Source organism: Haplochromis burtoni, unplaced genomic scaffold, assembly GCF_018398535.1.
Source record: "Haplochromis burtoni strain Fernald_Lab_line unplaced genomic scaffold, NCSU_Asbu1 Contig_328, whole genome shotgun sequence".
Classification (NCBI taxonomy): Eukaryota; Metazoa; Chordata; class Actinopteri; order Cichliformes; family Cichlidae; genus Haplochromis; species Haplochromis burtoni.
In genome coordinates, this window is record NW_024582689.1 from 656,010 (window position 1) to 683,016 (window position 27,007).

The window sequence follows — 27,007 nt, forward strand, 5'->3', positions numbered from 1 at the left end:
GATGTTTAAAGTTCAGAGTTCATCTTTTGTCAGCGTGACAGCGAAGAGACATTGGGTGACAGCGTCAACAAACAGGCGCAATTAACTCGACAAATAACTCGTCAAACTTTTATTAAATCTCAGCTTAACACTGACGAGCTTCAAAACATGTCTAGCTATTAAACTGAAAGTCCAGAGATTTATGGACATCTTACAGCACAAAACCCTAAAGACTTCTTAAAAATACATCACATGAATAATTTTTAATGATAAATAAAATGTTGCAGCGAAAAAACAAATCCAGTCGATTCCATCCTGAAGGGAATGCAGTTGTTGAAAACAGTTTACAACAGGGGTGTCAAACATACAGCCCGAGGGCCAGAACCGGCCCACCAAAAGTGTCCAATCCGGCCCAGCAGATGGGTTTAGAAGAAAAACTTACATTTTTGACATTTCACTGCATTTGTCAGTTTTATTATTTTATTATTACTGACAAAAACATCACGCACAGCATAGCATAATACACCTAAACAAAAATAATAAAATTATTCTATAAAATTAACAGTAAAGATCTCTTATTCATTCATTTCATTTCATCCAGAAAAAAAAATTTCTGTTATATTACAGAACAAAAAGACCCTTTTTCTGTTAATTTATGCCATTATTCCTTAACTTGAAAGCCAAACAGCCGTCCTTGTTTTTCATAATGCAGAACAACAGATATATTTAAAATTGCACTTCATGTTCATAACACATCATCGTTTAAGCGCGTAGTTAAACTTCTTTACACTGAATCTAAAGGGCAAACAATTGGCAGTGTGTTTTTAAGACTTTATTAGGCAGTACTGTAGTTTCACTGGTCCGACCAACTTAAGATAAAATTTCTCTCTATGCTGCCACAACACAGAGTTTGACACCCCTGGTTTACAATAAAATAAACTTCAACAGTAAAGAAGATTTTACTAAAGCTTTAAATTAGCTTAACTTTTTTCTTGTGATTATCCATGCATCAGTACAGACCTGCTGGCAGAAACATATATGCTTTCCAAACATAAGAACGATATTACAGCAGCCGCTGTGTGCTGACACCTATAACAGATATTCTCTGCAGTTTATTGCAGTGTCAAACCTGAAAAAATGAACCGTAAAGCATTTAAGTACAGTTAAGCATTCAACTACAGCTCTGATAACTAACCGATGAAGTTAAATTAAAATTACAAAGTCACGTGATCGTGATTTGGTCTAATTTGAGCTTTTAGCTGGAGCTCAATAATAAATGATATGTTAATAAATATAATAAACTTGAAAGAGCCAATGAGAAGAAAGCATATGTGCTGATAATAACGATGTTTATAATAGTCTTTGACAGCAGATTTGAAAAATGTCTTTAAATAAGCGGCTTAGACGCAGTGTTCACCGGTTAAAGCAGAGAGAGGTGCTGCTGGCTTGAAAGGCTAGCAGTTAGTCAGCAGAGGTAACCCGACAGAGGAGTCAGACTGTTTCTTATTACGGTAAGAGAAATCGTAAACAGCGAGCATACAGCAAAACTTCAAGATGATCGAGATGATCAAAGGCAATCATGCCGAGTCCACACACACACACACACACACACACACACACAGCTTTCAGATAAACTGCCGGGGTTTCTGTGGGACGGCAGCAGCTGAAGCCAGCGTCTTGGCTGCTTCTTTGGCCTTTTCTGACGCGTCCTTCACGGTGTCCCTGAGCAGCCGCTGGGGCGCCTCTCCTGTGGGAAGAGAGCGAGGGTGAGGCGGGAGAGAACGAGGACGACAGGCATCAGCAACACTGCGAGATCCTTGCTGAGATCAGGATGCTCACTGACACTTCTGTGGCCGATTTTCTCGTGACTTTCATGATTTAGTAGCTTGAGAAATGTGCTGCCTTTTTTTGTTCTGGTTGTTGTTTTTGGAGCCACCCACAGGAAACAAGCACACAGAAACACACGCCTTCAAAAATCAAAGAGAATACTTTTACTACAGTGAAGATAAAGTGAGCTCCTCTCCGTGCACTTGTTAACTTTTACCAGACAGTGCTCACTCAGTTCAGCGCTGTTACTAAGTCAGACCTAATTTCCTCTAACAGTCATTAAAGGTAAGGAAAGGTAAGGTGACACATACAAAAAATAAATACATATCAACAAGGACCTTTCTAAAAAGGCTTCACTGAATAAGTCTGCACTCTCCTCATCTGTATGCTGTCAGGAACAGCCTCATACTGGATTTAGCGCCAGGGGCTGCACAGTCTATTTGTGTCTGCCCTGACTATGAACCCCACAACCTCGTGTGAGAACAACAACCTGAGTCACAACAAGACACAGTGATTCCCCCCCCCACTCAAACATGAGATGATAAGGAGATACATTTCCTTCAATTCTGCACTTTTATTTTTTTAAACCGAGACGTAGATATGAAGTGCGAGTGTGCGTTAGCGCTGTCAAAGGGAAAGGGCTCTTTGTGTGTCTGAACGCTGACAATAACAGCGGGGAGGGACTCCTTACGGTCAAAAACAAAAGTCTCTCACGTTTTTCCAAGGCAGCACTTTTTAAACAAAGCAAAAATTGCTTATTGGATTTAAATGTAGTAAGCAATATTAAAAAGAAAAAAATCCAATCAGCAAACTATAGTGAAATTCATATCAGCAAAGATATGAACTTCTGGAGACGTGTGGTACTTTCAGATACTCGCATGGCAACTGTCTAAGAAAACATGTTTTGTATTCCAAGATTGTATCTTAACCTCTGCCCTCAATCCCACTGAGCATCTATAGAAGATAAAATATAAAAATCACTTTTCTGATGATCGAGTGTGAGCGAACAGAAAGTTTGGCTAAAGATGGAAACAGATCGAAGCTGAAGCTGGAAACACGGAGGAACGGGTTGGTTCTGTTCACAGATGTTGTGGAAAATTCCTGGAACCCAAGTGATTTCATCTGAACGCTAAACCTCCCAAAGCACCATTGGCAGGCAAGATGGCAGAGTAGAGATGACATCAAGAACAGGCTGTGCAGGTGACTTTTTGCCCCCCCCTCCCTTGGCTCGCTCCCAAATACTGTAAAATGAGACACATGTGAGCAAAAGTATTATTTTGGGGCGCTCCTCAGCTCTTCCCAGGAGGGTGGCACAGTTGCCCCCCTGGTGGTCTTCCTTGGGTCCTCGTATTCTGGGGCCTCTGGATGTCTGTGGCCTGGATCTCCTCCATGCCTGCTTCATGCCCTGGGGGACGGGGCTGTGGCTCCCCACACTCCCTAGCAGATCATTACATGGAGAAACCTTTTGAATACAAGCGTGCTGATCCACACAGGTGTGCACACAGGTGTACACACGGGTGTTCACAGACACAAACTACACCTTTCTTGGCTGCTACCTCAAAGCACATTGTGCGCTGTCGATCTTGCGTACTGCACAATAACATGTAATATTTAGTATCTACTGTTATCTACTGTTAGCTAGTTTATTGTGATGGTGCTGTATTTATTATGTTGCTCTTTTTTGTTTGTTTTCTCTTCTGTTTTTTCTTATCTCCATACAGGTGATCCAGGTGTTTTGTTTGTTTTTCATTTTCTTCTTCCCCCCTTTCTCACCATCTCTTCTTCCCTCTATTTTTCTTTCTTTCTCTCCCTCTCTTTCTTTCATTCTTTCTCCCTGTCCTATCCCCCAGTCATGTCTGTCCCGTCTGTAACAACCGAAAATCAAATCAAATAAATGCATAATTATAATAAAAGTCAATCAAATGGACCAATATGGCAAGGCCATGATGATCCAATAGGTAAAGTAAATCCTTCAGACAACAATTCTGATGGCTAAAGAGCCAAATGGGACAGGCGAAAAAAAAAAAAAAAAAGTATTATTTTGCATTTTTTTAAGTTATTTATTTTCATTTCATTAGTTCATTTTTTAAAATTAATTAATAAATTTTTAACTTATTTATCTAGCTGCCAGCATTGCTGAAACCATGTTAATAAAAAAAAAAATAAAAATCCACCCCTGTGTGCGATCAAAATGTCAGAAATATTTCAGCATTCCCATCGTCTGGGTTTACCCACACTGCCTGAACGTTAAAGAGTTCTTGCAGACTACAAACACGGGTGGGAAATAACCTTCCGGTCTGTTTCTGTGCTGTGGCATTTCAGGTGATTTTCATTCATTATGTTATGAAATAAATACGGCTGTTTACATTTAGACATCTCAGGACCTGACGACCTCTGAACACACCCTCATCAGTCCATCTCTCTGTATGCGCTCTTAAATAGCAAACTAACACATAACCATAGATTTCTCCTTTACACTGACAATTTCCCTAACAAATGAACGAGGTAAGGACAAACCTTTTTTGACTAAGAAAATCGAATTCATCATTGTGTTTACCACCAGAATACAACATATGCTGAAATCCTTCTAAAAGTGAGTTTTGCCACTCTGTAGCCATTTCGGTAATGCCTCTGGGCCGTTATTTTGAAGGTGTGCGTGTACAAACAAAGACTGAGCAACAGTGCTTAAAAATGCTCTCATAAACGCTCTGCTCACATTGATTCTTGCTTAACCCATATGGAAAAGATATATATAAATCTTATAAAGTTTGTATCTGTCTTGTATGGTTTGGATACTTACTAAAAAAAATATATGAAAGTAATAAGAAAGTGGCCACTTTCATGAGCAAATCATATAAGTTTTTACTATTTCTTTTCCATATGGGAAGATAAGGCTGAAAAACCTTCCCTCTGCCCCAAGCTTACACTTCTCTTCCAAACATGTAGAAGAAGTGTAAGCTTATACAGTTGGTATGAAGTGACCCAAAGGATACATTGTGTTGTTTACATCAAATTCTATTGTCCAATTTTGGTGAGCTTGTGTAAATTGTAGCCTGAGTTTCCTGTTCTTAGCTGACAGATTGCACCTGCTGTGGTCTTCTGCTGCTGTAACCTATCTGCTTCAAGGTCGTACATTCAAAGATGGTCTTGTGCCTTCTCTGGTTGTAATGAGTGACAATTTGAGTTACTGTCGCCTTCCTATCAGATCCTATGGCTCCAACAAGGCAAAACTGCAGCTCACTGGACATTTTCTCCTTTTCATTCTCTGTAAACGTAGAAATGGTTGCGAAAATCTCAGCAGATCAGCAGTTACTGAAATACCCAGACCGGCCCATCTGGCACCCTCAACCACGGCACATGTAAAGTCACTTAAATTCCTCCTCCTAATGATGCACAGCTTGAATTTAAGCAGGTTATCTTGACTGGGTCTAAATACCTAAATGGCACCCAGCTGCTTCCACGTGATTGGCTGATTAGATATTTGCTTTAACAAGCATCTGAACAGGCCTGCCTAACAAAGAGTCCAGTGAGTGTGATCTTCTCTACATGAAGATTTGTGCCAAATTTGATGAAATTCTTTCAGTGGTTGATGATGACTCAAAACATCACAACCGTATTTAATTCGTTTTAAAATAAGAATCACATCAGAATCAACTAAACAACACATCTACTTCTATACTCTAAACTACTATTTAGATCACTGTTGCTCAGACAGGTAGAAAGTTACTGCCTCAGCTACGCTGTCTACTCTGTGCAGCAACATGTGACAACCCCCGGGCAACGCCTGGGATGGCAGATGGATGCCTCAGTCCTAGCACACTTACCATGACGCTCAGCCTGATGCCGATTCCTGTAGTGGCATCAACAAAAGTGGCAACAGGACGGAATCACAACAATCAGACACACGTACGCTGCATCAGCACAACACACAGTTTGGAACAATGTAAATATTATCTTATTCTTTGGGGTTAAATTTGACTTTCCACACTTAATGTACAAATTATTTGAGGTTATTCGTAGTGCGCAGACTTACAGTACTTTTTTTTAAAAATCCCTCAAATGTGAACATTTTCAGGTTTAGCTGGTGTCCTATCATTTTAAACTAAACCCTACCCAATATGAGAAACTGATAAATCAACACTAGAAAAAGTGACTCATCTGCAGATGGTTCATCTCTAAGTGTTGTTGTTTCTTTAATACATCTCTTCATACATCCCTCATTATGATTTACTCTGTTAAACTCTCTTTATGCAACACTGACTACCTAAATTATTTCTGTCCAAACCTAAATTAGGAAATTGTAGCCATTTGTGACTGTAGCTGTCATGGTCTCACATCCCCCCGCCTTTTATTACATGGCACGTGGAGGAGTAAGATTTCTTCAGGCTATTTGTCAATTATGTATTTTCAGGATGCTGGGAAGTTTAGTGTTGAGTCCAGAGTGGCAGGGGTGAGCCCCTTCAGGTTGTTATGACAGCAGTCCTGTGTTTCTGGGGCGAAAAGAAAGCTCCATTTCCTGTTTAAGTTTTCCCCCCTTCCAGAAATGGCAACAGTTAAAAATAAGCTGTTTTGTTTTCCTCTGCTTTTCCTCCTGCTCTCTGCCCTGTTTCAGCTGGAACACACATGAAGTGTACATACCCTGCAGGTTGGACAGTGCGTATTCCAGCCCCTTCATGGCCTTCACCTGGTTGCTCTTGAAGCGAGCCAAACCAAACTCCTGTGAGAAGACAGAACAGGAAATGGCTTTACACAGGGGAGATTGTCTGGGAAACAACACCGTCTTGTCACTGCAAGTCTCTGGGGATATCCAAACAAGCCTGGCATCTTCCATATTTAATGATTCCAATTTAGTAGACTTATTTTTTGTTTTGTTTTTTTTGCTGTAATTTCACTTCTCCCACTACTTTATTTTAGCATGAGCGCTAAAGTAAAGATCTGAAAATTCAGGACATCGGCCTCTAGAATGAAAAGAATTGCATCTATTCTATCTGAACCGCCGTAGAGTAGATGAAAGCAGACGAATAAATGCTTCTAAGAGTACTCATATCATTCCTGTGCTGACTGACATCTAACTTACCTAAAGGGCAGATGGGCTCTTACTGAAAGAAAAGAATTCATTTACTGTCTTGTGTCTATCACACAAAGGAAAGCCAGAGTACAGACTGTATATAAAAGTTGGGAGAAGCAACCATGACATCGTTGTGTGGTTTGTGGATTATTTTTTTTGACTTTGCAGATTTAGCACGTTAGACATTTATAGATGGTTAGCGCAAACAGTTGATCTTACTAAGAAACTAAGAAAACGGCACAATAAATCTTTATACTGCTTAGTTTACTAAACACGGGATCATAACTTCTTTTAAAAAGGAACATCATGATTTGAATTTAGCAACCAAGTCCAAAAATGTAGGAGGATAGTGCTTACTTTGAGCTCCTAAATCAAATAAGAAGTCTGATTGTTTCCTCATAGAGGTCTGCTTGCAGCTACATGAGTTGCCCTCTGCTGGCAATGAGAGTGAATGCATGTCTCAGGCACATTTATATACAGTGGTTTTGGCTGGGGTCTGTCTGTACCTGAATGGGTTTGGAGAAGCCATAAATGCTCGAGGATATCCACGCCTCACGTTTCAGCTGTGTGGTCGCTGGATGCTCCACTGAGCCTTGGAAAACACAACGCTCCTCAACAGACTTGATTGGGGAAGAAAAGTGACAGCAGGTTATAATAAACTAAGATGCAACTCAACAGATTTACTATGGAAGTCATCCTTTCAGGATTTTAAGTAACTCGTGGTCTTGGCAAGAAGATTTCTGGAGACGTAACTTCACTAAAGATGATCTTTCTTTCTGCAAAAGCCTTTGAAGGATTTGAAGAACTGTTTTTGTCTCAACACCTGCACAGAACTACCATGTCTCAAAATGTTTTCCATATTTTCCCATGAAGCCATCATGTTTCAGACTGCAGCAAATTAAAAACACAAGCATCATCAAGTATGTTGTAACGTAGTGCAGTTTTCATTAAAGTTTTAAGAAAAGATCATAAAAATATAACATTTAGTTGTGCGTATAAATGCGTGTGCGAAATAAGGACCTCTGTCCTTGTGTGAACTGATTTCTTTATTCCTGTTATTGTCTGTGCCAGACTCTGGCAACCCACAGTACTCTACAACACCTGTAACCACAACAGTGATGTGATGTCAGACCACATTACTTTCCTTATATCATGGCAGCAAGATGACAGCTTTGACAGAAGTCCTACACAGTTTCACATGTAAAAAAACAAAACACAAACAACACATATCTACTTTCACAGCAACTTCAGCAGAAAAACAAGCAGAGTCAAGTGAAATTTTTAATTTCTCTCCACCACACAAGGTCACAAAGGCAATGATGATTAAAACCCATCAGGAAAAAGGCATAACACAGGAAACTGGCTGCGTGTTGATTAGAATCTCTCTGAAACAGCTCAACGAATAGACGGCAGGAAAAAAAAAAAAAAACAACAACAACACAAAGCCTCACCATGAGAGTTGTGTGGTTGAGGTTCCAGGTGTAGGTGGTCAGGCTCTTGTTCACTGGGTCCACGATGGAGTCCTCGATGATGTACACAGAGCGAGACATGCCGGCGGGGAAGAGCCGCTCCGCCCAGCGAGGCAATCGATTGGTCTTCATTAGAAGCCGTCTGGAGAGGAGCCGGTGGTCTGCTGTTACCTCCCGGTACACGACGTCCTCCGTGAGAACATGGGTGCTGGGTGACACAAAAACACACAGCCACATCACCTACAGGGTTACTGTGAGGCTTCTCATCTGTTTCTAGTGTACGTTCAAAGAGTGCACCATCATAATATACACCAAAAGAAAGAAGAAAAATACATGCAAGTAAAATATTCTGATGTCGTCTAAGTCAGGCATAAAAAAAACAAGAAGCACATAAACCACCTGCCCACCTCAATCAGCCAAACTTAGTTTTGCTTCTCTGATACACTGTCTCAGTTCTCAATCTCACTCAAGACTGACAAGCGTATTTTTGCTTGCGAGCCTCCAAAATTGAAACAATATACAGGCATCACCTGCACGACTGCCTAGTTTTGAAGAATGATTAAACAATACACAGGGCAGGGATAGCTCAGTAGGTAGAGTGGTGGCCCCATGATCGGACGGTCGGGGGTTCGACTCCACTGAACGGCTACCCTGAGGTACCCCTGAGCAAGGTACCGTCCCTACACACTGCTCCCCGGGCGCTGCACTGGTGGCTGCCCACTGCTTCACTGGGTGAATGGGTTAAATGCAGAGGAACTATTTCCCTATGGGGACTAACACGCACACTTTACTTTACTTTACACTTTACACTAAAACATTGCACTACATAATTATTTACATTTTCTAAACCACAGTTCAGCAAAGTTAATGTAATTCCTACTTTCCAACTAGTGAGGAGATCAGGGGAAATAGAAAGCATTTAAAAGATATCACACAGCATTCAAATGTTCACTAAAAGTAAAAGCCAGCAATGGTAATCCCAAAGTCAAAAAGGACTCGTTTTTTTGGCACCTTAATTTTTAGTAGCAAATTTTATGGCTCTCCATGTGACGGCTGAAGGAGGACTGACATCTGAAGGCATTCTGCTAGTGTTTTCTAATGAGCACCTTTGATAAAATACTGATTATGAGAATGCTGGAGTACCTGAATGGGTTTGGGTACCTCTGCCAGAAAGCAGAGACAACATGGTCCCATGTACTCCTGATGTCAGTGCTGCTACAGAAATACTTGACCATTTTTTTTTTGATGGTGTGCAGGACGGTGTGAATCCCAAACCCTGAGGTCCCTCGCTGTGATTATACAAATCAGTGAAAAGTTTGGTGCTGACTCCATCCACAGTCTGTGGTGATCCTGCAAAAGTGAAGGGAACAATGAGTAAAAAGGTTACGCGGATAAAAACGCTGAATAAAGAGTATTTTACTGCTGGGTGGGATGGACATGGTCAGCACCAATAGTCAGATAGGCTGTGGCATGTAAACGATGGTCAGTTGGTAATAAGGGGCCCAAAGTGTGCCAAGAAAGTATCTCAAACACTATTACAACTTCAACAGTCTGCACCATTAATAAAAAGCAGGATGGATCCACGCTTTCATGTCATTTACACAAAACCTCTGATCCTACCATCTTAATGTCTCAGAAATAGAGACTAATCAGACCAGGCAGCATTTTTACAAGCTTCTATTGCCCAATTTCAGGAAGCATGTGTGAATTGTGGCCTCAGTTTCCTGTTCTCAGCTGATAGGAGTAACAGCTTGTTCTGCTGCTTCAGAGCTTGATGTAGTGTTGGCTCTTTCGCATATCATGATTGTAACCAGTGTTCATTTGAGCTGCTATTGCCTTCCCATCAGTTGAATGTTCTCTGACAATCATTCAGACCTGCAACCAGCTCACTGGATATTTTCTCTCTCTTTTTTTGGGCTTATTCTCCATAAACCCTAGAGATGGCTGTGCAGGAAAATCCCAGTAGATCAGCAGTTTCTGAATGCTTAGAGCAGTCCGCCTGGTACCAACAACAACGCCACATTGAAATCACCTTAAACTCCAGCAGGTCATCTGGAGCATACCTGCCGGCCTAAATGCACCGAGCTGCTGCGATGTGATTAGTCGATTAGCTAAAACAATGTGAACAGGTGTATCTAATAAAGTGGCCGGTGACTTTATGTTTTTCGATTTTGTTGTATAGACTTCAATGGGTCCCCCAAATATCCATTCCCCCCCCCCAATTACAGCACCAATAAAACATTTTTGAAACCACCATTCGTTATCTTTTATTGACTTTTCACATTTTCATAGCTCAACATGACGTAGGTCCTTACGTAATATACGCACGTCACCTTGACATATGGTTGGCTGGTTATCGTTACCGTTGGTTTGCTGGACAGCTAAGAGCTACCAAGTTAGCTTCCAGAAACCACTTAATTAACCACATAATTCAAGTGATTTACCTCTAAATGTTATACTGAGCTTAAGTAAAAGACCGGTTATTTCACAGCTTAATGTTAACTGAGTTCAGAGTTTGACAGGAGGTTTACAGCAATAATACCGCACTTCAAGTTTCGGTAGCCTCCCGTTCCGTTAAATGGCCACTAACCGAAATGTGAAACATTCCGGAAATAGTATAAGCAAGCTTACCTGTAGTTGCTGCTACTTTAATGCTAGGCTAATAAATATTAATTGTTTGTTGAGCCTAAAGCCAACAAACTAACTGATGTTAGCTAATATTCATAATGTCATATGAACCCGGTCAGCCAGCTCCGAGTCGTAGGTCGGACCGTTTTACTGTAAAGCCACTTCCGGTTGTCGTTTTAAAGTAAAAGCTCTCACAAACATTTCTCTTTTCACACATTGGAGACTGCTGTGTGATACAAAGACCTGATTGCTATAGTCCCGAATTTTGAACCTTTAAAATATATATATATTTAACGAGGAACCTACAGTTTTCATAAAAGTACTCATGAAATACTTGTATTTAGATTCCCATCGTGCCTATTCTTGCCTGCTGGTGTTCTAATTTAAACAGTCAGCTAAAATAAACATTAGCTGCATCCATTACAATGTAGTAAAGACACTTATTTAATTCTAGAAAAACAGTGAGAAGATGAAGCCAGTGAACAGTTTTTACAGTTGTTCACTAAACGTCACTATGAGACCACCCTGCAGTAGGATATGTATGGTTGCCCATTATATCATTTCACACTCCTTGAATTTGTCCCAGACCAACAAATTGCCAAAGCTTCTGCTTTCATGGAGATGTTACACTTGCTGATGATCAGTGAATGCATTGCATCAGGAGCACCTGGCTGCTACTTTACTCTCTTAATTCCTATGGAAGCAGTAAGAGTGCACTTGGGTTTTTTTATTTACAGGGCTGCAGAGAGTCCTGTGATAACTTTCTTTTTCACGTGGCTGTGGTGTTGTTGAGCTCTCTCTGGTCAAACTCACATCCCAGTTTGCAAACCAGACTTTTAGAAATCATTGTTTTTTTAATGCTCACATGAACTGTGGAGTAGCCTAATCAAGACACTGTCCCTTTAAAAGGCCCGCTGAGGCTTCACGTCAGTCTTGTGTTTTATTTTGCCATCTAGTGGGCAGGATGAACCACAGACATGACAGTACCAGACATTTAAATTATTGATGAAAATCTCATTAATTCAGGTTTTCATTCTATTCTGGTCACTTTGAGGCTTTTGTCACCCACAAAACCAATTTCTGGATCAAACTATTCACAGATATTTGCAAGGAGGATGTAATGTGACAGAAGAGCTGGTGCAGGGATTACAGTCTCTGCATCAGTGTCAGGAAAACAAAGGAGATGATCATGGAGATAAGAACGATCCTCAAAGGGCTCCTGGCAGCAGCCTCCCAACAACTACAGACATGTACATAAGCAGATGCTGGAAAGAGCCTCCTGAAGCTTAAAAGACACTATTCACCCAGCACACACACCGTTTGTCTCCCTCCCTTTGGGAAAGTGGCTGCAGAGCAGAACCACCAGACTGAGGGACTTCTTCCTGGAGGCTGTGACTCTGCTGGCCCAACCCAAAGGTAACAAACACGAGAAAACACCTGTGTCTTTGTAGTATCCACCACACATTTAAAATTTGTTTTTTATTTATACTGTGAATTTATCATCTATTCCTGATTTCGGTATATATTGCTATTGTGTGAGCCCGCTTTTGTTCCGCTTAGAGCTGAGTGCAACATTTTGTTTCACTACTGTCATTGGTCCTCCAGTAACCAGTTCATGCAGCAGGTGGCGCGCTATAATACACCACAGAACGATATGTGTCCCATTTCCGACTCTTCTTCTTCGTCGGTGCACTTTCCTGCAGAGGGAAGTGTCCTCCATGGTGTCATTGTAGATCTTTCGAGGTTGAATATTAGTAAATAAGAGATGTCTGGGTACACACCAGACCAAAAGCTCCGTTTCGAGCAGATAACGAAGCTCCGGAGGCAGTGGCTGAAGGACCAGGAGCTCAGTCCGAGGGAGCCCGTGGTACAAGCTAAACCGCCTGGCCCTGTCGCCAAGTTCTGGGCTGGTTTTCTGGAGCCCAAGAGCCTGTGGAGGGTTTACGTGAGTTCTCGTACACAGCTGATCCGACGACCGCTAATAATGACATTTACAGCTGGAATCAAACCGAGCGGTATATCTGCTACTAGTAGCGTTTCATTAAGGACAAGGGCCAGGGTAGCTGTTTACTGCTAACGTGGTTGGTCGCGTTTACTTTGCAGGCTTCATGCCACACACACACAGACCGCATCTACTACAGCTTATATTGTGATGTTGTTCTATGTCAGTGACACAATCTATGGTTTTCCTTGGATTATCTTTAGTAGATACAAGAACTAAACTGCCTCAACTAAGCAGAAAATACTCTAAAATGTATTTTTTGTAATGGATTCTTTGTTTCCTTGCCACAGAATAGCAACAACAAACAAACATAAAAAATAAATGCTCAAATTGTAATTTTTAAGCATGGTGTCAGTAAAATCTGTTGCTTCAACAATACCTAGTTAGTTTAAAATATGCACTATAGTTTAATGCTGGAGAAAAATTATGGTTTGATTGACTCACCAATAAGTTTACAGACAACATTTTAAAAGTGACTAATCCATACCTATGCTATTAAACATGTTGTGTATTATGCATTGTTATGACCCTGACGAAGGCCATAAGACATAGCGGAATAAAGGAGAATAAATCTGTGCATCCCTAGCTTTTAGAAAATGTTGATACAAGGGTAGTCACTGCAGAGAACTTTACACAGAAAAGAAAAGAAAGTCAAGCAAGACAGAATAAATGTGTGTGTGAATGAGAGGAAAGCGGGTGTAATGGTGAAGACGCTAGAAGTAAAGATGGTCAAGGTGAATGGGCAAGATAAGATCAGATTAAATTATAGAAACAACTCAGGTTAATCAGTTTGGAGAGGTTCAGATGGTTTGGGCGTGTGCAGAGTGTGGCTTAGTGGATATATTGGAGATAAGATGTTGGGGGTCGAGCTGCGGTCTTCATAATCTGTAGAACACTGAAAATCTTTAGGCCCTTTATCTAAACCGTATATCACATATTCCACGTCTTTAGCAAAAGAACAAACTCAGTCCCTGTAAACATTATGATTCTGTATGTTCTTCTCTTTACTGATATTTGTTTGTCCTTGCAGACCTACAAAGCGTACAGAGGTGGAGTTTTCACATTAACACGGCTGCTGATACCCGCTTGGATTGTTCACTACTACGTGAAATACCATGTTGCTGTAAGTTTCCACATTTGATCATTTTTATTTATATCTAAGCCTTTAAATACAGGAGATGGATGATAGAGCCATAATATGAAGTTCAAGAAGATAGCTATTTTTTTTTAAATTGTATTTAATTTGTTTGATAGTATGCAACCCAGGTAACTTGAAAGAAGAAAGAGTTTTAAGTTACAGACATGCAGTATTAACTTATTCTTGGCCAAACTAGAGAACCCTGCACCTTGGATTTCGTTTGTAGATGGAGATCATGTGACTGATTCGATCAGAATGGGTAGCATATTAAAATTCCGTGTCATTGTTCCCTACAGCAAAGGCCGTATGGCATTGTGGAGTTGAAACCCAAGCTGTTCCCAGTAAGTGTGACCCATTTATTATTTATTACTTCCAACGGTTAATTTTTTTTTCTCACATAATACCCCATTTATTCTTCATATATTTGTATAAATGTAACTGAATGTTACCTTGTTTTACCATAACTAATACTTTTTTTGTGCTTAGGGTGACACGATCCTGGAGACGGGTGAAGTTGTTCCAGATCTCCCAGAGACCCACGGCCATCATTGAAGAGGAAATAGTTCAGCTTTTTCCTTGAGTTTCTCTTGTAAAAAATTCTGTATATGTGATTAAAATACTCAAAAGTTATGAGTGTGAGCTTGACTTAACAGAATAAATTAGTGATAGTGTTTTAGTAGAATTCCATCCATCCATCCATTCGCTTCCGCTTATCCTTTTCAGGATCGCGGGGGGCGCTGGAGCCTATCCCAGCTGTCATAGGGCGAGAGGCGGGGTACACCCTGGAAAGGACGCCAGTCTGTCGCAGGGTCAACACACAGGGACAGACAACCATTCGCACTCACATTCACTCGCACATTCACACCTAGTGGCAATTTGGATTATCCAATCAACCTATTCCCACAAGTTGCATGTCTTTGGACGGTTTTAGTAGAATTGTTTGGTTTTTTTTTTAATTTTTAGTTAGAGATTTGTTCTCTTCTGTCAGGTGATGTGTAAGTTCATAAAAAAAATTGGTAAGCTTTAGGGATGCTGTTGGCTGGGAAAGGGGAGCCCGAGGACTAATCTGTGTGATGTGTTCAAGAAATACAACCTGGTATACTCCTTCAGCATTCAACAACAGACAGAACCTAAAATGTAAAAAGTAATATCTTTTATGGAGGACAAAATCTGTTCATAGTAACTCTAGCTACATTAGATCTTCACAAATCATTACAGTTTGTATCCTGATGGTAGTGGTCTCTTCAGGGTTGATTACATACCCCTAAGGGCAAGAGCAGTGACTAAATGGCTTGGGTATGAAAACTACTTAAATCACATGCTGTGGGCTTAAAGGTCACTAGATCTTAACACTTAACAATTCCATTTACAGTGCCAGTTGTAAAGAATTTATTTGAGAGGAGGTTGTGCAGTCAGTCGATCAGAGTTCATTTTTGCAAAGATGGCCATGTGCAGATGAACACTTGAAAGATGCCTTTAAAAAAAACCTTGTGACCATGATAATGTGACAAAGATGTCACCTGGGATTTGCAAAAGCGTATTTACTTAAAACCTCGACCTCAACTTAAAGATCACATGTGAAGTTTTCTGAAAATCATGTGAATGCAATAACTCAAGAAGAATAAGATACCTAGGATTTCTAAATTCACGCCATAAGTGCATCTAATCCATAAGTGTATCTACTGCACTTATGGCATGAGTTTTAAAGAAAGTCATCCTTCTCCGAAATGTTTTTGCATAGGTTTGCTGACAGGCAAAGGGCACTAAAAATATAATTGTAAATATGACGATAGCGCTTGATATTATTGTTATGGGCGCTAATTTCCCCACCCCCCGGAAACCTGAAAATTGAACTTTTATTGTGAAGGAAGTTAGCGGAAGTTGCTCATTGAATTCACGGTCTGTTATGGAAGAAAAAGGGGTTCATAGTTCTGTCAACAGCCGCTCCAGGACTGATGGCCATTTAGAAATTAATGTGTTTCCACAATAAGGGGAGAAGTAATCAGGTGTCACCGCATTCGTGGCTGTCTGAAGGATTCAGAGGTAATTATTACTTAACTTTTCTCGAACGTCCCGGGTAGCCACAGAGTTCCAAGCTTTGTAACGTCCGTAGCTAGCCTGCTAACTTGAGCTAACCTGGTCAATGTGTGCTCAAACTACTGTTTATTGTTTTGCTAAGTCACGTTGGTGTTTATGTAACATTTCATATACCCCAGGGGCTTGTTACTATATATGTAACAGCTCTTAAAGACGATTTTTAAGTTACAGTGTCTAGATATTATTCAACTTCTCCAAAAGGAAACACAAGTGTTGTAGTTGCTAAGCTAACAAAATGATAAACAGAAACAAAGTGGAAAACGGTTATTGGGGGTATTCCAGTGTATAGATTTTATTCTGTGACATGTCTGTCGAGATTATCGATGGCCAAGAAAGACATTTAGGGGCTGTGTAATATGTATTTTATCGCTCATGTAGCTCATAAATAGTTGTTCCGAATGGCTAACTGTAATAATATTACTGTTAACAATATCGCTCGCCATGTTATCCTCAAGCAAGCACCCATTCCTGTTGTTTGTAGTGTTTTTTTTTAACCAACGTTTTAGTATAATATAATGACATGTAGCCCTACCAGTATATCAGTGCTCAGACATGAGCCTGCCACAGATGTGCCATCGTCATGTGTGTATATGTTGTATGATAGGCAACAAAATGAATATTACAGAACATAAAGCAGAAAAAGTTGTGTGGGTGGTGTTCTTACCTTAAGTCAAATTCATTAATAGACAAACAGTAACCTTATCGTGTACTCTTCCCCTCACGACCCCACAGGAGTATCTCGCCATAGCGAGATATTTATATTATTTATTACTGATGGTCATCAGGGAAAGATGCTTTTAACATTGTAGACCCACCACTTTTCATGCACCAGAGTTTGAATTGGAATAGTCCTCCAGAAATAATGACACTATTTTCTGGAGAATTGATTGGTCAGGAGGAGGTGATCTCTGATCTTGCTCTGGAACTGGTTAGGTCTGCAGTATAAGTTACTATGGCAATGTTCCCCTGGTAAAGAAGTGAACTGCTTTCATAGTACAGAAAACCCAGATTTAGCCCTGAAGTTACATGGATAATCTTCAGCACCTGCTTTGTAGGGGGTTCTGGTCTATGATGACTTACAGCTGAATTACAGATGTAAAACACAATTAGTTTGTTATTGAGGCCGCAGTTAAGTGTTTCTGTACTACATTTAATGAAGATATGCATGTGGTGTTTTGTAATGTTCGTTTTAGCCAATGTGAGGATAGAACAGGAGAAAACAAATAATGCTGACCAGTACAACACCCCACCTCTTTTATCTCTAAAACATGTAAATGAATGACAATATTGTGAAAAAGTGAAGATTAGGGACATCGTAAGTGGCTAACAATTGTTTGTTGAAAAAACTTTTTTCAGTGCAGCCATTTTTACCCCAACACCGCAGGTAAACACAGATGTTACTGATCACATCGATTAAGGCTTTGGCCTGACTAGAACAGAAGCTTCATTAGTGGCATTGCTAACACCTGTGGCTGCTGAAAAAAGGTGTTTACAATATGTGTGAAGATATATTTGTAACTTTAATGTTTTCTATGTTGAACCTGACAGAAACCAAGTGAAGTCGCACAGTGTCAGAAAATGTTATCAATGTATAATGTAAAGTGAGCCACTCAATAACATCTGTATAAGTCACAGTGTAATCAAGTGCATAAAAGTTACATTCTTGTCCTCTAACAGTGTTTATTATAAAGTCAAACTAGTAAAGTTTAGAGCTCCATGAATGCCTTTTTTGGGTAAATGTATTTAACTATTTTTCATTTTTCAACGTGTTTTTGTTATCATGTCAGATCATGTCAGCAGTCAAGCTCGCCCTGCAACTGAGCCAAAGAAATGGCAGAAAAAGGTCCTCCGAAACAAAATCTGCAGAGGTGTCACCCGACTCCAAGTGCCCCATCTGCTTGGACACATTCAGCAACATTTCCCGCCTTGACCGCTGCTTGCACAGGTTCTGCTTCCGCTGCATTCTCGAGTGGTCCAAGAACAAAGCAGAGTGTCCGCTGTGTAAACAGCAGTTTAATTCAATTTATCACAGTATAAAATCAGAGCAAGACTTCAAGACTTATGACCTGCAGCCAGTGGACAATGGCTCTTTTGGTTATTTTCAGGGAGTGCGGTTTAGATACCGCACAACTCTCACCGCAGCCCATCGACAGTTGAGAGGAAGGATGTCTCTGGCTCCTGACATTGGTATAATATCTGAAGGCCCAACAAATTCTTCCCAACAGCGGCCAGACCGTTACATGCGGCGCATGATGATGAGGCTGGCAACCCAGAGGAGAGCTGCAAGGGAAGGCAGGGCGGTGGCCAGTGTCCGAGAGCAAGAAATGATCAACTTTAGACGGGAACTGTACCGACGGGGGGTGAGGGTTCGAAATGTTCAGGATGGTGGCCGCTCTCGAGACACCTCAGCGGAGTTTTACAGAAGAAATCCAGCCTGCCTTCACAGACTGATCCCCTGGTTGAAAAGAGAGCTGAATGTGCTATATGGAACCCATGGCTCTTTGGGCAACATGGTTCAACATATCATCATGTCACACATTACACGATATAACATGGAAGACGGAGCTATTCAGGAAGAGCTCAGGCACTACCTCCACAGTCACGCAGAGCATTTTATGCACGAGTTCATCAGCTTCGCAAAGTCCCCCTTCAACATGGAGGCATATGATCAGCACGCTGTCTACGACTGTCCGGCGCCTTCCTCAAATGAAGACAGCAGCTCCAACTCATCAATAATCGCTATCTCAGAGGATGAAGACAACTCTACAGGGTTGAACAACCCAGATGACTCCACATCTGCTTTGAGCCTCTCGTTGTGGGATGATGAGACACCTGGGCCGTCGTATTCTACGACAGCAGAGCAGGGCAGGACAGAGCGTCTGTCAGTCTTGGACTCAGACTCTGACAGTAGTTTGGAAGAAGAGACGCAAGAGTTTGCGTCACCACAGCAAATGAGTCCTCATAACCAAACAGATCTGACTCAGGGTAAACGCAATAATGAAGACTGTGTATCTTCTGACAGTGATGACTGTGTCATTGTGGGTTTTGTTAAACCAACAGCAGACCGGACTCCTCAGGTGGTTCAGCTTTCCTCTGACTCTGAGTGGTCTGCTGACGATACTCAAGAAGTGCCTCTTCAGCCTCAACACATTCGATTCACCAGTAGCAGTCCTGCAACTCTACATAGCAGTGATCGTAGTGGGGCTGGACTATCAGAAAATGTAGACACAGATGATCGTCACCACTCAAGTTCAAAAGAAAGATCAAGCAAGACGTATAAGAAGTCAGACAGAAAAGGTCAGGGTAGAAGATTTGACAGCAAAGAGAGATCTAAGGAGAGGCACAAATCAAAGGACAGACACTATAGGAGGAGGAGGTCAAGAAGTAAAGAGCGGAGGCACTCTAGCAGAAGCCCGGTGATCTCCCACAGCAGTGTCAGCACTTATTCCACTGAAAAAAGTTATTCTTATTCAAATGGCAGAGACTACTCCAGGTGTGACAGATATAAAAGGGACAGTGATTACACCTACCAGTCATATAGCCATTACAGCCAAGAGAGAAACAATAGCGGACTCCATTACACACAAAGGCACTCGTACTATTACAGCAGCCGCAGATGCTCAGGTTTCCGCTCTCGCTCCAGTAGCCGCGACAAGGATTTACGGAGACGGTACAGGAGGCGCTCTCGATCCAGGACTTATTCCAGCAGCCACTCCCCTTCTGCCAGAAGGAAATCTCATTATGACAAGCCTGGTGGGAAGAGGAAGTACAAAAAAAGACATTTAGAGGACCCCTCCAGTACCACAGCGTTTAACTCCCATGCAGACGGTGACTCCTCTGCATTAAGAAAACACAAGAAAAAAAGCAAAGAGAAGCACCGTAAAAAATCCAAAGAGAAGTCTAGAAAGACCAGCAGGAGTCTCAGTGTGGAGCTCCTCAATGAGGAAAAGGCACATGAGCAGGGCAGGTGTCACCATAAGAAAAAGAAGAAACACAAGAAGAAAAGCAAAAGGCACAAGAGCAGCGAACGCACAGAGAAGCGTTCACCCACTATCATTACCATTGATAGTGACAGCGATTCATTTGCTAATGACAGTATCACTCAGGTCACTAATGCTAATAATGATAAGCCCGCAGACGATAGGACAGATGACACAGTAGACACTACCCCTGCAGATACACTGTTGTAATCCTATATCAGATTTTTACCCTCAGCTGCTGCCACCTGCCACCATTTTTTTTTTAATCACAACAGTGTTCAGTAGGGTGAAAGCACATATCACATGTTTGCTATAGTGATATTACATTGGACACTGACAAACTGATGGTATGATGTATGCACAATGAGAAAGATGACCTTTTTAGACCTCCATGGCCTGATTTAAAACAATGCTTTTATATCTGCTATGTGCTACTATGTGTAAGACAAATGGAATAATATTGGAAGTGTCGTCTTTTTGTTGTTGTTGGTTTTTTTGTTTTTTAAGAGTCAGTTCTTACTCTGTATTATGTGCTGAGGGTCTCTCAGGGTTAATGCTGATTACAATTTGTGCTGCCATCAGTCGGCTATAATCTGGAGACAAAAGAATATAATGTTTTGATTTCAAAATAACTTCATTTGTATTGAATTTTATTTCTAAATAAATTGTAAAGATTCATTGTGTGTCAGAGAAAAAGAGCATAATTACCAGTCACAGTATTTCCCCCCTTTTTTTACTGTATTACGTTACAGCTTCAAACTCAAGCAAACAGTATAAAACAGGGCAGATCCAAGATGTGAATGGAGAATGTACGTCAAAGTACATTAAATTTATAGAAAAAAAAATTGGTGGTGAAATGTTTGTAATGAATCTGATAACATGCAGTAAACCACAGGAAATGATAACAATTAAAACCTTTATGAAGGTACTTAAGGTATGTGTTATTTTAAAGGGTTGTAAAATAATAATGCAAAACAGAAATAAAGTATTCAAGCACAAAATCCCCATATTACATCTCAAGCTTCAAATGGAGTGGACTACAATATTCTGGTGAACTGAATTGTCCTACTATGTAATAGATGAGATCTCTGTTTGTCTGCAAACTCCTCCCACACAATCAGGAGTTCAACAATGAGCTGGCACACAGGTACATCATTGTTCCCCTGAAGTTTCTTGTGTTTCTTTATCAGATGCTATGGCATCACTATATTGCCATATGTAGTAACACTGTAACACTTCATAAAACCATTTGATTTTGTGATAACATCTCATTTAGTTAATATTGAATATATTTGTTGATGACACTTCAGTTTATGCAGTCAAGCTTACTTTACATAGTGACTATACCGACTAATGTTGGATAAATACCATTCTAAAATCATAGTTTATCCAGGACACTATTTTATGCATTTCTGTCAGGTGCTTGTTATTCATGTTTATTTGTATTTTTAGTTGTGTGAAAAGGAAAATTTCACAGGACTCTCCCGTCATGGGAAATATTAAGCATACCTAATGAGTAATGTTTCTGTGTGACTTCATCATTTTGGCCCACACTTTGTTCCTTGAGGTTTGCATGCATTCATTTATACACTGGTGTCTTAGTGGTCTGCCACAGCGTTTCAGTCAGGTTGAGGTCTGGAATTTGCACACCTTGATTCTTTTCTTTTTCAGCCATTCTGTTGTAGATTTGCTGCTGTTCTCACTGGCTTGCTTCACAACAAAATTTCATCCAGGCTTTAAATGTTGGACAGATGGGGTCACATTTGACTTGAGAATACTTTGGTAAACAGAGGAGTTCATGGTCAACTCAATGACTACAAGGCGCCCAGGTCCTGTGGCTGCAGAACAAGCCCAAATCATTACCCCCTACATCACCCCACTGACACTTGGTATGAGGTGTTTGTGCTCATATGCCATGTTTGATTTCACGACACAGGTCACTGTACATTATTATGGTCAGACATCTCCCCTTTGGTCTCATCTGTCCAAAAAACGTTGTTTCAGAAGTTGTGTTTTTTAAAGTTGCAAACCTAAACTATGCTAAAATGTTTGGTTTAGAGAGAATAAGCTTTTTCCTGGTAACCCTTTCAAACAAACCATACTTGTTCATCCCTTTTCCAATTTTACTCTTAATGAACTTTAACTTTTAACATGGCAGTTAAGTGTGTAGTGTAGTCCCTGTAGAAAAGTAGATGATTTTTTAACCTCATAGGACCTGGCGTCCGCATATGTGGACATCATATTTTGGGTTATTTAGACCAAAATACTCAATTTTGCTCTACAAGGCCCTGATATTCACTTACAAGGACATTATACTGCTACTGTTCTATCGAAAATTTAAACGAATATCCTCATATATGGCTCTCATTTTTATTAGAAAAAAAAAATCAGGTAATTCTTTGTTTTTACATTCACCAGGTCTCAGTATGCCCAAATATCAAAGAGAAATTAAAAATGCATGCCATGGAAGGTCTTAGGAAGTTAAAATAATCTCTCTGAGCACTGCATGTTCTGAGCTTGGGTGTAGCCTTTGACGTTCACTCCTATGAAGACTGGGACTTTTTTAACATACGCCTGAATGGTCCAGACCAGCAAACTACCAAAAACAGAGGCGCTCATATTTGCTGACGAGTGCCTACTTGTTAATCAACTGCGTTTGATTAGCAATACCTGGCTGCTACTTACTCTCTTAATTCGTATGGAAACAGTAAGGGTGTGCTTTTTTTCACAGGACGGCAACTGTTGGTAAACCATAAGATATGTAAATATGAAACCAAAATGAAAGTTAAGCGAGGAAATAATCTTTTACTAAATGGTTGTATACTCAGTGAACAAAATCTTGCATACCAATTTTTCATTATATACCTGACTTGTTTCTTTAATGTTGCACTGGATGTTTGACGTGGTCATATATAGATGTAAATTGTTTTGCTGAATACAATCATACGATTAATTCATTACTTGTTTTCTTTTTAATTGTGCATTTAAATATATAAACATCATGACCAGAACAAACATTACTATAACAGGGATGTTTTATACATAAAAATAATCAAACGTTGCTTTGCTTTTATTTTGGAAAAAAATTAAAAAGAAAAAAACAAACAGGAAGAGGAATTTGATGTCCCGCTTCCTTTCGGATGTATAAAAGCCGGAATTTGTCTAGCTCTACTGTTAACAGCAAGAAAGCTGTCGTTATGGCGTCCGCTGTACCTATTAAGGTATTAACATTTACTTTAATATCGTTTTAGTGATTGAATGCTGTGTGTTTGTCTTTGACAGAGGAGAAACATCCATGAAAAATGTAACTTAAAGGCTGCTGGGGCGCCGTTAGGTATGCCAGGAGAAGCCCTTAACCGTTAGCACCGTGTTAGCAAAGCTTTACAAGTCTGTAAAGTACGCTCCCTGCCTTAATAATACAAGCTAAAATTCAGGTGCTAACGTACTGATTTCTGTTAAGGTGTCGTACTGTTAAAAGAAGCTAAAGAGTGATTATGTCAGGTACAGCTGGTATGGCACGTGGCCAGAGTAAGTGCACGCGGCTGCTGTACTGTTACAGCTGTCAGCAGGGTATCAAAAAATGTGTAAAACTGTGCAGGTCATAAAAGCTCAGTACAAGAAGCATGTTAAAACATTGCATAACTACACTTCTTATCAGAAAGATGAAGTGGGGAATGAAATTGATTGCTGTGTTTGTGCAAGCAGCTTTTCAACTGCTCATTAACACAAATGTGTAATTAGCAATCAAATGGAAGCAAGTCCATGCAGATGGATGTTCAAGATGACCTGCTGAGCACCAGAATATGGAAGATTTGGGGGGGGATTTCAGTGACTTTGAACGTGACATTGTGTTGGTGCCACACAGGCTGGTCTACTGGGATTTTCCTCCAGTTTACAGAGAGTTGTCTGAGAAAGAGAAATTATCCAGTGAGCAGCATTTCTCTGGGAAAAGGTGCCTTGTTAATGCTACAGGTCAGAGGAAAAAGACCAATCTACTTCGAGGTGATGGGAACAAGCTCACCAAAATGAACCATAGAGAACTGGAGAACCGTTGCCTGGTCTGCGTATTGATTTTTGCTCCAGCATTCAGATGATAGGATAGAATGTGGTGTAAACAACATAAAAGCATGGATTCAGGTGCTGCTGGTGGTGTAATGTGACGGATATTTTCTTGGCACACTTTGGCCCGCTTAGTACTTAACTGAGCATCGTTTAAACACCACAATCTACATGAGTATCTGTAGTTTTCAAGTGAAATTGGAGGTACTGGGACACACCCATCAACATGCCTGTAGCTGTTCATACTTTGAAACCACAGATCCTGGCAGCAGTGTAAGGTGATCAATTCTCTAAAAGTTGCAAGTAGATGTCACTGAACTGGAGCTTTGGGAGAGGCATTGCCACTTTCAAGGATTTTAACTAGAGCTGCCGAGGCACAATATGGAGTTTCTCTTCATATCTTTGTTTTTCATCCATGGATAGATGATCCAAGCAGAAACAGGTGTTCCCCCCCTCCTTGTCTTGCGGTACATCTAACTGTCCGCTATTGGTTGTCACGACAAGGTATGTTTTGCCCTATAGGGTAGTGAGTCACATACTTGGTTCATGGCGCAGCTGTGGGGCAGATAGACACACCTGAGCTCGATCAGCTCATCACGCCTCCCTATTAAACGCGCCGGGACCTGAAGAGTTGGTTGTTGTTGTGTGTAGGACGCAGCTGGAAAGCTGCAGGCGTGTTTTAAGGAAAACGACAACCGGAATAAACATGTGTTTAAGAGCGAATATGTGGTCAGGTCTGTCCTTACTGCCACAATGACTTAAAACTCTGGAATGTTAATGACCATGTCTATCCCTTTATGACCAGAGAGCAGCCACCAGATATGCAACAATAGTATTTATGCTGCAGGAGTTGCTGCACTAGCTATGACAGTGTACTGGTGTGTGCTAAGCAGTCGTGAAGTATATTCAGTTCTTGGTTGAAACTGATAGAGGGATGTTGTGTCAACCCTATGATTGTTTTGGACTATGTAGTTAGTAGGGGTGCAACGATACACAAAATTCACGGTTTGGTTCAATACTTTGGTGTCACGGTTCGATATTTTTTTGATACAAAAAAGGTTAATGCCTTTTTGATTTGTCATTTATTAAAATTATAAATATAAATTTTAACTCAAAAGTACAGTTCACTATACTATACGCTTCTTCTGGGCTATATTCTCAGCAGCATATTAAACATATCAGGTCCCCATAAGGAGAATCATGTGCTAACGGCTGTCTAAATAACTCAGGTAAAGTTTGTAGCATGCCTGCTTGTTGTTTTTGTCTGCTTCCACTTGTCTTTGCACTAGGATGATGTCGGAGTAAATGTGCAGTCATATTCGTTGTGTTCCCACTAGTGCTGTCAGCGTTAATCTCGTCAAAATGACGTTAACGTCACAACACGGCTCGTTCTCCGTTAACGAGCTACCGCGGATCGCCCCGTGCGTCAGGCTGGACGACGTCAACGCGTTAACGAGCAAACTGCGCTAACGCACTAGTTCCCACCAATGTAATTGAGCATTGTGTGGCACATCGACATACTGTTTTACTTTTGTCCATGACGCGCTTACCTTCAGGGTCATACGTCACATGAAAACCAAAATGGTTCCAAATGCCAGATCTGAATGAGGGTGGGGGAGGTTCAACTTGCCATGTTGCAACGAGAGCTTAACTTCTGTCTTGCTCGCTTGCCCTGCGCTCAGTGAATCTGCGTTCGACTACTCCGCCTAGGCTGCACTGTCGAGCACAGATCCACTGAGCGCTCAACACAGACAGCATCGTCAGAAGGAAAGTTGATAAAATAAATTTAAAATTTTGTATTGTTCGATACATATGCGTATCGAACCGAAAGCACTGTATCGAACGGTTCAATATTGATAAGAGTATTGTTGCACCCCTAGTAGTTAGTGACATTCTTAAAATATTTCACTTATTTACATTTAAACATTTTCTAGACAAAAATTATAAATGAGCCACGAAATAAGCTGTTGGAGTTTTTCTCCTATTAAAATATAGTGAAAGGTTAAGTATAAATTAAATCATTTAATAAATGGCAAATTTGGCACTATTGTTGGCAGCTCCTTCTCTCTTTTTTTTCTTTTTCTTTACTGCATCAATTCTGTGGTCTTCCTTTCAACATCCTTTGTCCAATATATCTTCTGTACTTCCATTCTTCACATGTATGATAGTAAATATGTAATTAGCTGCTTTGAGGTTTTTGTTTTGTTTTTTTATTTTGAAAAGTCTTTTAAAAAACGTGTTTCAAGAGATTCATTCTATAGACTGAAGTTGTGAACTGTTCTCATATCTTTCAGATTGGAATAATCGGGGGTTCAGGTCTTGATGATCCAGATATCTTGGAGGGAAGAACTGAGCGCTATGTTGAAACACCATATGGGAAGGTTAGTTGTATCTTGTGAAGTCGTGCTCCAGGTGAAGACTCCAGACTCTATTTGGGTTATGCCCTGTCTTACTTGTGAAATATTGTACTGCCTTGACAATGAAGTTTGTGTGTATATATAAATTATCCTGGTCCTCCTTTAAACAGCCATCAGATGCCCTGATATTGGGGAAAATAAAAAATGTGGACTGTGTTCTCCTAGCAAGGTAATGTGTCTTCTCTTTTTCTTTTTTTTTTCCCCAATTGTGAAAATTTCCTCTCCTTTTTCTCCATCTAGTGGACAACTGTATTATTTGCACATACTAGTTATTTCATGTGTGTGTGGATAGATTTATTTTTTTAAATTTTTTTAAATTTTATTTCTCTTTTTTTTTTTTTTT

At 40.4% G+C, this 27,007-nt stretch overlaps 4 protein-coding genes across 7 annotated transcripts in view; 3 read left to right on the forward strand and 1 right to left on the reverse strand.

The window, feature by feature from the left end:
• Positions 1-223: 223 nt before the first annotated feature.
• prelid1b (PRELI domain containing 1b) lies at positions 224-12,425 on the reverse strand. 4 transcript variants are annotated; one of them, XM_005941988.2, is made up of 6 exons: positions 10,975-11,139; positions 9,487-9,693; positions 8,326-8,551; positions 7,381-7,494; positions 6,445-6,523; positions 224-1,726 (listed from the first exon to the last, which is right to left on the reverse strand). In XM_005941988.2, exons 2-6 carry the CDS (start codon positions 9,576-9,578, stop codon positions 1,605-1,607), a joined length of 633 nt encoding a protein of 210 aa, XP_005942050.1. In that variant the 5' UTR covers positions 9,579-9,693; positions 10,975-11,139; the 3' UTR covers positions 224-1,604. The 4 variants fall into 4 exon arrangements, with proteins under 4 accessions (XP_005942050.1, XP_042084453.1, XP_042084454.1 ...); XM_042228519.1 differs by lacking the exons at positions 224-1,726; positions 10,975-11,139 and adding an exon at positions 12,276-12,425 and having other exon boundaries at positions 3,854-6,523; XM_042228520.1 differs by lacking the exons at positions 224-1,726; positions 10,975-11,139 and adding an exon at positions 10,376-10,967 and having other exon boundaries at positions 3,854-6,523.
• A 206-nt stretch (positions 12,426-12,631) lies between these two features.
• ndufb6 (NADH:ubiquinone oxidoreductase subunit B) lies at positions 12,632-14,741 on the forward strand. Its single transcript, XM_005941989.3, has 4 exons — positions 12,632-12,916; positions 14,004-14,096; positions 14,408-14,452; positions 14,598-14,741. Exons 1-4 carry the CDS (start codon positions 12,737-12,739, stop codon positions 14,661-14,663), a joined length of 384 nt encoding a protein of 127 aa, XP_005942051.1. The 5' UTR covers positions 12,632-12,736; the 3' UTR covers positions 14,664-14,741.
• A 269-nt stretch (positions 14,742-15,010) lies between these two features.
• toporsa (topoisomerase I binding, arginine/serine-rich a) lies at positions 15,011-22,500 on the forward strand. The gene is made up of 2 exons (XM_005941992.3): positions 15,011-16,154; positions 17,996-22,500. The coding sequence occupies exon 2, from the start codon at positions 17,999-18,001 to the stop codon at positions 20,396-20,398; it is 2,400 nt and encodes a 799-aa protein (XP_005942054.1). The 5' UTR covers positions 15,011-16,154; positions 17,996-17,998; the 3' UTR covers positions 20,399-22,500.
• A 764-nt stretch (positions 22,501-23,264) lies between these two features.
• The window catches only part of LOC102313215 (S-methyl-5'-thioadenosine phosphorylase), a gene marked incomplete at its 3' end in the record, with an annotated part of 4,041 nt that continues 298 nt past the window's right edge, over positions 23,265-27,007 (forward strand). Inside the window, 3 exon segments of the mRNA XM_005942051.3 lie at positions 23,265-23,409; positions 26,542-26,628; positions 26,775-26,833. Of these exon segments, the coding sequence (XP_005942113.2) occupies positions 23,329-23,409; positions 26,542-26,628; positions 26,775-26,833 (227 nt within the window).